The sequence below is a fragment of the Vombatus ursinus genome, unplaced genomic scaffold (genome assembly GCF_900497805.2).
Source record: "Vombatus ursinus unplaced genomic scaffold, bare-nosed wombat genome assembly UNPS02014863.1, whole genome shotgun sequence".
Taxonomy (NCBI): domain Eukaryota; kingdom Metazoa; phylum Chordata; class Mammalia; order Diprotodontia; family Vombatidae; genus Vombatus; species Vombatus ursinus.
The window spans coordinates 24940406-24952170 of NW_020954641.1; the positions used below are offsets into that span (position 1 = coordinate 24940406).

Genomic DNA, 11765 nt, shown 5'->3' on the forward strand with positions numbered 1-11765 from the left:
GAAAATGGTAAAAACCTTTTGAGTCACCTGTCATGGGCAATAGTGGGCATTGTTGGTTTTGACCACAAGATTCTCACTTCTCTCAACATAGTAATGTGAAGAATGAAAACAGTATTATATCTATCTTTGATAACAGTTCAGGGTTTTTTCTAGCCATGTGGGCAGTAACTTCCATGGACCACCTTTTTTGCCCAGAGAGTGTATCCTTACCCGTGCCATACCTTATATCTTTGTTCCAAATCAAATCTATGAAATAGTCCTTATTTATGATTCTAGTGGGAAATTGGACTCAGGAAATCAGGTGTTTCATGTTTACTCTTAAGGGAAGAAAGAGTTCCCAACGGGGCAATGTTTCCTTTTTGTCTATTAACCCCTTCCAACCAATAGCCTGGAAGAGCATAAAATAGTGAATTACGTAAAATTTGCTTTTTGGACCCTGACTTTGGGTTCTCTTGTGTGTGTGTGTGTGTGTGTAGGTTGTGGGGAGAGAAGTGGTAAATGCAGACGGTCTTCTCATGCCTTCTATCACTCTCCTTTTCTCGCCCTTTGAAAGCCACACCTGGGGCCACTCATCTGAAGAATTGCCCTATGTTCCACATTTTCCCACCAATCCCAACTTCCAAACTCCCAATTCAGATCTATACATTTTATATCATAGGACTCTATTCTTTATTTTCTCAAGGGAGCAACTAGTTAAGCTGATAAAAGATTCAACTGAATTGAATTGAATAAGCATTTACTTAGGACTGAATCTATGTCAGTCACTATACTAGGTACTAGGAATACAAAAACTAAAATTAAAATAGTTTCTGCTTATCAGGACAGAATCATTAAATCTATGCTAATGTTTAAAATGTTTATTTGTTAAAACTTTCATTTTGATGTAACCTTCTAATCTAAATGTTACCTTCTCCCTCCCCTACCCAGTGAACCATCTCTTATAACAAAGAATAAAAAAGAAAGAGGAAAAAAAATAGTTCAACAAAACTAATGCATCAATCACCTAAATCCACCAGTGTATGCAATGTCCCTCATTCATTGTCTCCAACCTCCACAAAGAAAGGAAGAAGGTGCATTTTCAAATCTCTTGATCATAATTGTTCAGTGTTCAGTTTCTTTTAAAAAATTCTTTCCACGTATGTTGTGTATATTGTTTTTCTGGTTCTGCTTACTTCTGTATTAGTTTATGTCTTCCCATGTTTCTCTGGATTTTTCATAGTCATCATTTCTTACAGTGAAATAACATTCCATTCTATTCATGAACCATAACGTGGCTATTTACTGATCCATTGTTGTTGCTGTTCAGTTGTTTTTAGTCACGTCCAATTCTTTGTGACTCTCTTTGGGGTTTTCTTGGCAAAGACACTAAAGCAGTTTGCCATTTCCTTCTCCAGCTCATTTTACAGATGAAGAAACTGAGACAAACAGGGTTAAGTGACTTGCCCAGGGTCACACAGCTAGTAAGTGTCTGAGGTCAGATTTGAACTCAAGAAGATGAGTCTTTCTGACTCCAGTCCTGTGCTCTATCCAGTGCACAACCTAACTGCCCTCTCCCATCCATAGACCATGCTCAAATTTTAAAGGGAGAGGGCTAGTTGGCTCTTTGGCCTCATTTCTCCTTCCCCTTCCAGGTAGCATATGCTGCTTTTCCTGGACTCTCCTTCCCAAGTTGTTAGTTTACTTTCCCATAATACTTTGTCTTCATTTTGTATTTATTTTGTATTACTTGTATGTTTACTTGTTGTTTCCCCCGATAGAATATAAGCTCCTTGAGGGTGGGAACAGTTTCATTTTTGCTTGTGTGATGCAGCCCTTAGAATGATACCTGGATCACAGTAGTTACCAAAATAAGTAGTTACTTACCAAAGCTTGTTGAGTGAATGAGTTTTAAGTGTCCTTTTGGACATCATGCTTCATCTTCTTCAGTTAACCTGAAAGTGTGATCTTAATGATGAAGATTTTCAGGGCAGGGAGAAGGATAAACCAAAGGAATATCTTATAGACTGCTCAAAACACACTTTTTAGGTATCCTCTTATGCCTAGCCTAACTCTGGTATGAGGAGGATATTATGTAAGTCTGAATGGAAAAACAGAACAAAATAAGGCAAATGTGAATCTAGTTATACTTTTGCAAGGGCAGCCAATTTCTTCAAACTAAATAAGCATTTTTTTATTTGGTTATGTATATCTAGGCAATAATGAGACTCCTGTGCTCTTCTCTCCCAGGCAGGAGGCAGCTGGGTAGCTTTGTTACGTTTAACACTCTTCTGGTTGGCTCATTTTACTGGGTGATTAAACTCATTGGAAGTCAGTGAGTTTAATACTCTATTGGAATGAGGGATCCCAATCACTGAAGATCTTTTTGTCAGCCAGGGGATCCATCTGTCTTGCTATATAATCTCATGGAAAGATTTCTGGATTATATATATGCCTATTTGTGTCTAATGGTAGTCATTTCTAGGGCAGGGTGGAAGAGACAGAAGAAAAGAAAGAAAAAGAAATTTACATGATAACTTTATTACATATTTAAAAGGAATAGCAAGTTGTACATAACAGATTTGCAGTTTCATCTTTTTTATTATACTATGTTATAGAAATGCTTATTTTATTCCATAAATTAAAAATAAAAGAAATTTAAAAAATTCTTCCTCCCCCCAATATATTTAACATTATGCTATTTTAATAATTTTAAATAATTTAGCATAATTTTAAGTAATGTCAGAAGGCCTGTGTTTGAATCCTGGCTCCATTATTACCTATGTGATCTTGGGCAAGTAACAGCACCTCCCTGGGTCTCAGTTCTCCTCTCTGTAAAAGGTTGGAATAGATGGACCTCTAATTTATTATCGTTCAGTTGTGTCTGACTCTTTGTGACCCTGTACGGGTCTTTTTTGACAAAGACACTGGATTGGTATTTGCCATTTCCTTCTTCAGGGGACTAAGGCAAACAGAGATAAAATGACTTGCCCAGGATCACACAGCTAATGAGTGTCTGAGGCTGGCTTTGAACTCAGGTCTTCCTCACTCCGGGCCTGATATTCTTTCTGGGCCTGACTGAACCATTTGGCTGCCTAGATGGCCACTAAATTCTCTTCAGAATCTATGGCCAATAATTATATTATTCTGAGGGTTGCTGGTCTCACTGACTCCACAAGCACTTTCATAAAATTGAGTGAAAGACAGGTGGGTCTTCTACACTTTAGTACAGTGGTCTCCAAATTGGGGATTCTATCCCTTGGGGAGACTGTGGCATGACCCCAAGTCATGTGTGATTAAATAATTGGAAGATGGGAAAATGGGAAGATGGATCACGTCACACCCTCCCTGTGGCAGTCCTCGTATCCTGTGGCAAGCCTTCTCTCTAACACAACCACCTCTGCTTCCAAAACCATATCAACCAATATGGCTCCAATCCTACTACTCATCTTCTATGAGTAAGCAAGTTTCCAACCTCAATCAACATGTATTAAACTTCTACTATGTTCCAGACACTGTGATAAGGTCTGGGAATGCAAAAAGAGGCAAAAGACAGTCCTTGCCCTCAAGGAGTTTACAGTGTAATGGGGGAGACAACAGGCAAACAAATATATGCAAAACAAACCATATACAGGATAAATAGGAAATAACAGAGGCAAGGCACTAGAATTAAGAGGCGTTGGGGAAGGCTTCCAGTAAAAGATGGGATTTTAGTTGGGACTTAAAAGAAGCCAGGGAGATCAGTAGAAAGAGCAGGGAAGGGAGAACATTCCAGGCTCTCCCTGGGCGAAAGTCAGAGAAAAGCTCAGAGCTGAGAGATGGAGTGTCTTGTTCATGGAACAGCCAGGAGGCCAATGTCACTGGATTAAAGAGTATGTATTGTGGAGTAAAGTATAAGAAGACTGTAAAGTAGGAGGGGGCGAGGTTATGAAAGGCTTTGAATGCCAAACAGATCATTTTCTGTTTGATCCTGGAGGCAATAGGGAGCCACTTGAGTTTACTGAGTGTCTATATGTGTGTGTTTGCTCACAGAACACACAAAAGAGGGACACACAGATGTGACTTGACCCAATTTAAGCTCCTGTAGTCCATAAGGAGTTAGCCTCTCAAAGTGATTAAAATCTAACCCTGTCCTGGCACCATACCAGCAATTGAGCAGGAAAAGCAAATACCTTTCCCATTACCCTTTGCACACCTGCACACGTCCTCCCAGATCCCCTTCTGGAGCTCTGCTAGGCTAGTTCTGTACTCCCATGCTGTGATTTGTAAAAATCCTTCTCCGTCTCCTTGCACCCCTTTCTTCATTTTCCAGAGGACCGCATGAGTCTCACTGGCTAAGAAGGCATGGATGAGTGGTGATCTATATCCCAGATTCCATTTCACCATCTTTTCTTCCCAAATCACTCCTCTTCCAAACATCCTCATTTCAGGAGAAGACACTACTATCCTTTCAGTCACCCATGATCAAAGTGTTAGCTACATAACTAGACTTCTCACTCTCTCTCACCTTTCATATCCAATCAGTTGCCAAATCTGGCTTCTGTTTTCACAACTTCATTTAATGTAATTTGTTAACATATGAAGAAAGACGTTATGTGCATCATCCAGAGAAAGAACTGATAAATAGAAGTATAGAATAATTATGTGTGTGTGTGTGTGTGTGTATTTATGTATATATGCCTATTTGTGTCTAATGGTAGTCATTTCTAGGGCAGGGTGGAAGGGACAGAAGAAAAGAAAGAAAAAGAAATTTACATGATAACTTTATTACATATTTAAAAGGAATAGCAAGTTATACATAACAGATTTACAGTTTCATGTGCAGTCATCTTTTTTATTATATTATGTTATGGAAATGCTTATTTTATTCCATGAATTAAAAATAAAATAAATTTTAAAAATTCTTCCTCCCCCAATGTATTTAACATCATGTTATTTTAATAATTTTACATAATTTAACATAATTTTAAATAATTCCAGAAGGCCTGTGTTTGAATTCTGGCTCCATTATTACCTATGTGATCTTGGGCAAGTAACATACCTCTCTGGGTCTCAGTTCTCTCCTCTACAAAAGGAGGAGGTTGGAATAGATGGCCTCTAATTATTATTATTAATTAATTATTTCTAGTGTTATATTAATTATTTAATTTTATTGTTATTATTAAAAATTACATTAAATAATGTATTTAACATCCTAGTTAAGGCCGTCATCACCTCTCACATGGCCTAATGGGTTAGCTACATTATTGGTGTTCCTACTTCAAGCCTCTCAGTACAACCCATCCTTTACATAGCTGCCTAAGTGATTTTCCAAAAGTAAAGGTATGAACACTTCATTCTTTTACTTAATAAACTTCAGGTTCCTTATTGACTCCAGAATAAAATGTAATTTTGGGGCAGCTAGGTGGTACAGTGGATAGAGCACCGGCCCTGAAGTCAGGAGGACCTGAGTTCAAATGCAGCCTCAGACCAAACACGTGACACTTACTAGCTGTGTGACCTTGGGCAAGTCACTTAACCCCAATTGCCAAAAAAAAAAAAATGTTATTTTGTCTTTAGTTCTTTAAAAATTTTCTTTTTATAGCATACATAATTGTTAGTATGTTAGTACATGTATATAATTCTCAAATAAAATACTCAGAAAATGGGAAGTGTATGCTCAACAATGTAAAAGTTTGGAGACTACAACCCTAAAAAATGAATAAACTTTGAGATCCTTTGTAGTTCAAGGGAGAGTGGTATAGAGGGAAGTACACTTGACTGGGAATTATAGATAGATCTAAGACTGTAAGGGCTCTTAGAGGCCCTCTAATGTACTCCCAGGGCAACTAGGTGGGGCTGGAGTCAGGAAGACTCATCTTTCTGAATTCAAATCTGAACTCAGACACTCACTAGCTATGTGATCCAGACAAGTCACTTAACCCTATTTGCCTCCATTTCCTCCTATTTGAGAAGCAGTAGAAAAGAAAACATGCTTGACTTGACTTTTTCTCTCTTTTTGTGCAGCCCACGCCATATCAAATACTGTGAGGGGTTTTTTGGGTCACTCCGTACAGTTGCCTTGTTCCTACAGAGTTAAAAATAGACAGACTCATGTGATGTGCTGGGGAAAGGATACATGTCCCAATAGCAAATGCAGTGCAGAGATTATCAGGACTAATGGAAAACGAGTGTCATGGTCAAAGTCTTCAAAATATGAACTTCAAGGAAATATCCAGAGAGGTGATGTGACCCTGACAATCAAAAACACAAATGAAGGCGATATTGGCACATACTGTTGTCGCGTAGAGGTGCCTGGGTGGTTTAATGATATCAAAAAGGAAGTGGTTCTGCACCTGCAGAAAGGTAAGCCCACATTTGTGTGTTAGGAAGGGAAATTTTCAGATTTATGAAACAGTGTTGCTAGAGTTTGTTTTCTTAGGAAGTAGTGGGAATTGAAGATTAAATATGAAGTAGCAAAGACTAGTGCTGAAAACCTACGTAGGCTTCCAAAGTAGACATAGTTTATCTTCCTGAGCGAAAATTACACCTGATAAATCATTTCTCACTTTCATATCATTTGCAATTTTGGTTATTTGTATTTTTAAGTACACACACAGGTTACTTATATATGAACTTGCAGTATGTAGGGTAAAGTGTACAGTTCAACCAATATTGAGTATACTACTCTGCAAAAAGTTTAATTCACTTACTGATCTCAGCAGTTGATGTACCTATTTCCATGTTCACTAAAAAATAAGTGGACCCTTATTAGAGTTAAGCAAAATCTACATACGTAACAAACACCTGGCTCTGTAGTATAAAATCATAGCCAGCTTACTCAAATCTGAATGTTTTACATAGTGGAATCTTCCAGGACTAAAAATTTCCTATTCTTAGCTGAGTACATTCTCTGTTTTTGTGTTAATTTTTGAATCTGTATTTCTGTTGGACTGTATTTGGTATCAGATATATCTTTCATTTGGTTACTTCAGCTCCAACTACAACTACTCGTCAGACTACAACTACTCCTCTGACTACTACTACTCCTCTGACTACAACAACTCATCTACCTACAACTACTCAGTTGGCTACAACTGCTCTTGCTGCTACAACTGCTCTTCCTGCTATAACTACTCATCTGGCTACAGCAACTTGTCCAACTACAATAGCCACAACAGCTCTCCAAATGACCACTTCAGCCATGTCTAACCTAACAACTATAATGACACACCAATCGACTACAGTCACTCTCGAATCAACAACAGCAGTTCTTCCTCGGAAATCAACTTCTAATCAAGCGATAACCCCGGCTCTGACCACTTTCCCATTGACAGAAGTTGCTCCTGTGACTACAGGTACACAACATAACCAGGAAATCTTCGTTTCTTCCTTTTAGTTTGAACTGGGACCCTTGGGAACAGAATTCAGAAGGACTGTCTTTTTAAGGAACTTGAGAAATGCCACATTGTGTCAGTGCCTATGATCTATGGTGACAGAGTTGTTTCTGACATAAGAGACTGAGGGATAGCTTATGGGATGGTATATTTTCCTCTCTGGCATGTATCTCAAAAGCATAAGTATGGATGTTCCCAAATATCTCTAGATTCTGCCATGTGCCTTATCATCTATGCTTTTATCTTTTCTCTTCTTGAACTGATAAGAAGTTTCATCTTTACTATCTTTTGGAGTATTCATTCTTAAGTTCTGTAGCTTTGGGAAGATTTGTTTCAAAACTATTATTATGTTTTAATCTCATGCTGGTCTGAGAACATTTGAAAAAAATGTTCATGTGGCAATACCAAAGATCTCCCAAAAGCTTTAACTTGCCTTAGAGGTAACTAGACAACTTACGTTTGATTATGTCGATGGATCCGTGATCTCATCAGTGTCCCTTTGCTCTTGCACTTCTCACCAAACAAAACCTCGTCCTATGAAATTCTTGACCATAAGTGTCTATCCAATTCTTTAGAGATCATCTGTGCATTCTTTTAATATTTTGTGGACACCTATGCAACCTTTGGCTTATTCATCTATTGCTTTATGACCCACTACTGCTCTATGATTATCCTACCTCCTCTTTTGATTACAAGTATCCTTGAAGCTATGTCTTAGCCTGCATATTAAATGTCTTGCTAATATTACATAGTTGTAATGCCTTGGTAATCCTGTTTGCCACATAATCACAGACTCTTAACCTCTTTCTTGATTCCAGTATGTTCACTATTCTCTCATTCCTTGACTGAACTATTATAAATTCTTTCCCCTTTCTTTTGGAATCAGTGAATTGTTGTTGTTGTTTAGCCATTTTTCAGTCATGTCTGACTCTTTGTGACCCTGTTTAGGGTTTTCTTGGCAAAGATACTGGAGTGGTTTACCCTTTAATTCTCTAGCTCATTTTACAGATGAGGAAACTGAAACAAACAGGGTTAAGTGACTTGCTCAGGGTAACAGAGCTATTAAGTATCTGAGGTCACATTTGACAGGTCTTCTTGTCTTCAGGCCTGGCGTTCTGTCCGCTGTACCACTCAACTGCCTTAGCAAATTGTTCTACCCTACATGGTCCTTAAATAACTATTGCCAAAGCACTTGGTGGGGTGTTAGCTTCGTCCATATCCAAATGTGTGCTTGGTTAAGGGTCTTGTTTTTCTTTCTTTAACTTCTTGTTGAAAAGGCTTTGGTCTGCATTTCACTGTAACCACTTAGGTTTTCCAAGTTATGAATAAAGTGCCCACTGTGCCTACATTGTCTGTTTCCACTTTGAACACAGGCACAGGTGGTAGTTGTGAACATAATCCAAAACCAGGCTGAGAAGAAAGAGCAAGAATTTGAGTCACTCACCGGTTAGAGCAACTTTCCATGCCAGCCAGACCCTAGGGTGTGTGCTTTTGTTTTTAGGCCAAGAGACCAATTTCTGCTCTCTTTGTCATTCCTACAATAGAGGCTTGTCACGTAGAAGGGAGAGTTGGAAATATGGGGCTGAAGATCAGGATAGAATAAAAACTGTATGTATGGCTTTGAGAACTGTCTGAATGAAGTTGATAAATCCAGTTGATGACAGTAAATAAGATCTCCAGGGAAGTCAACAATAGGTTAACAAGCATTTATCTTAATAAATAGTGGCAGCCAGGTAGTAAAGCAGAGAGAATGTCAGGCCTAGAGTCATGAAGACTCGTCTTCCTGAGTTCAAATCTGGCCTCAGACACTAGCTGTGTGACCCTGGGCAAGTCACTTAACCCTGTTTGCCTTGGTTTCCTCATCTATAAAATGAGCTGGAGAATGAAATGGTTAACAACTCCAGTATTTTTGCCAAGAAAACCCCAAATGGGGTCACAAAGAGTTGGCTGAAAAACAAGTGAACAACAACAAAAAAGTGCTAGTCACTGTGCTAAGTTTTGGAGATACAAAGAAAGGCAGAAATAGTCCCTATGCTCAAGGAGCATAGAATGGGGGAAACAACACGCAAACAACCATGTGCCAACAAGTTGTATACATGGTAAATTGGAGGTAATTTCAGAGGAAAGGCATGAGCATTGAGGGGTCCCAGGAAAGGCTTTTTGTAGAAGGTAGGGTTTTAGTGGAGAACTAAAGAAATCTAGGGAAGCCAGGAGGTGGACACAAATGGGAAGAACATTACAGATATGGGGGACAGTCAATGAAAAGGCATCATTCATGAGATAGTGCATCATATGTGAGGCCAATATCATTGGGTTGTAGATGATGTATAAAAAGAATAAAATGTAAGAAGGGAGGAAGGTGCCAGGTTATGAAGGACTTTAAAAGCCACGGAGAGGGTTTTGTATTTGATCCCAGGAGAAGCAGGAAGCCACTGGAGTTTATTGCAGGGAAGGGCATGACATGGTCAGGCTTATGCTTTAGGTAGATTAATTTGACCTCTGAGTGGAGGACAGAATGGGGAGGGAAAGACTTGAGGAATCCATGTAGAAGGCTATGTTAAAGATGCATGTTTGAGTTGATGAGGGCTTGCACCAGGCTTCAGCAATGTCAGAGGAGAGAAGGTCGAATTAACAGGACTTGGCAACTCACTGAATATAGAGGGGAGAGAAAAAGGGAGAAGTGGAAGATGATACCTGGAGTGTACTGGTGCCCTAGAAAGTTATAGGGAAGTTAGTAAGAGGGGAAGGTTTGGGGGTAAAGATAATGAGTTCAGTTTTGGACACGTTAAGTTTAAGATGTGTATAAGATATCCAATTTGTAATGTCCAATAGGCAGTTGAAGATGTAAGACCCGAGGTCAGAAGAGAGGAATGTTAGGGAGAAAAGGATCAAGTCAGATCCTTACAAGTCACCCACACTTAGAAGATGGGAAGGGCACAGGGCACAGAAAAGAAATAACCAGACAAAAATGAGAACCTGCAAAGGGAAGCACCATGGAATCTCAGAGAGGAGAGGGTATCAAGAAGGAGGTATGATAAACAGCATTAAAAAAGGGCAGAGAGGTCAAAAAATGAAGACTAAAAGAGGCCATTGGCTTTGGAAATTAAGCTTCTGTAATTCCTTTTCATCGATGTTCTTAAGGAGCATAGCTGCCTTCGTCTCATTGCCTATTTCTAGGTGTTAACAGGGAGGTGACTGAGCTCAGCTGCCTATTTTCTATATTTTAAGTTGCTAGAGAAACAATTTCTGTTTTTCAAAGAACTGGAAACTTTACTTCTCAGTTCAACTTTCCTGGCAGCTGAGAAGAGGATGAGTGGAGTTCCAACTTCTCCCATACAACTTGACATCCTTAATGTTTATGTGGGTTCTTCACCATTCACTGTGGGAATAGCTGATAGTCACCACAGCTCCTTCTCACATCTTTTCCTGGAGCTGGTTACACATGGACAAGAACTGGGACAGTTATAGATACTCAGGCTATGTTCTTTCTTATTATTTATATTCACATCTTTCTTATTATCCTTTTTGTTCCAGGGAGGCTATATATTTTTCCATTCAATGGGAAGACACATGAGTGTTCCCTATTGAAGCAGGGAGGGAAGAAGAAACTTTTCTTTTTAAAAAACAGATTTTTACTTTTTTATTTTTATATCACTGAGATTTGCCAGGATTTCTTCTCCTGATCCCCTTCGCAGGGAGCTATTGATTATAACAAATAAATTTAAAAAAGAAACAAAAGACAAAAGTAATGCAAAAATTTAATACAATCAATGAACATATTGAAAAATTATGATGCCATATGTAATGTTTCATAACTACGGAACATCTCCTTCCCCACTTCTAGAAAGGAATGGAGAGGGTTTAATGGTGGTGGTGGTGGGGAGAAGTATCTTTTCATATCTCTGGTGCTAAGCTTGTTTCTTACAACTTCTCAACATCTTACTTTGTTTTGTGGTGGTTCTTTCCATTTTCATTGTTGTAATCATTATGTATGTTGCTTTCCTGTTCCCACTTCACTTTGTATCAACCCATGTAAGTCTTTCCATGTTTCTCTGTATTCATCATGTTCTTCATTTTTTATAGTACAGTAACATTTCATCACATCCACGCACTATGATTTCTGTGCTGCATTTCTTTTCCTTGCGCTCTTCATGATGATTTTCTTTCCCATTTGCTGTGAAATCTCCTCTGTGGGTCCTTGTTCTCTCACTCTTCTGGGTGTTGTTTACCACCAGGAGCTCTGATTCTCCTCCTGAAGCAAGATGCTGTCCATGGAAGCATAACTTTCTCAAAGGTAGTGGTCTTTCTAAGCAGTAACTCCCTGCAAATTATACCCATTATAAAATTCCCATCTCCCATTAAGGATTCTCTCTCTCTCTCTCTCTCTCTCTCTCTCTCTCTCTCTCTCTCTCT

General features: G+C 38.8%; 1 protein-coding gene across 1 annotated transcript in view; it reads left to right on the plus strand.

Annotated features, from left to right (window-relative positions):
- LOC114027704 (T-cell immunoglobulin and mucin domain-containing protein 4-like) overlaps window positions 1–11765 on the plus strand; it is a 36080-nt gene that overhangs the window by 1578 nt on the left and 22737 nt on the right. Inside the window, exons 2-3 of the mRNA XM_027841782.1 lie at window positions 5983–6321; window positions 6951–7313. Coding sequence (XP_027697583.1) covers window positions 5983–6321; window positions 6951–7313 — 702 coding nt within the window. The remainder of the gene's footprint in view (window positions 1–5982; window positions 6322–6950; window positions 7314–11765) is intronic.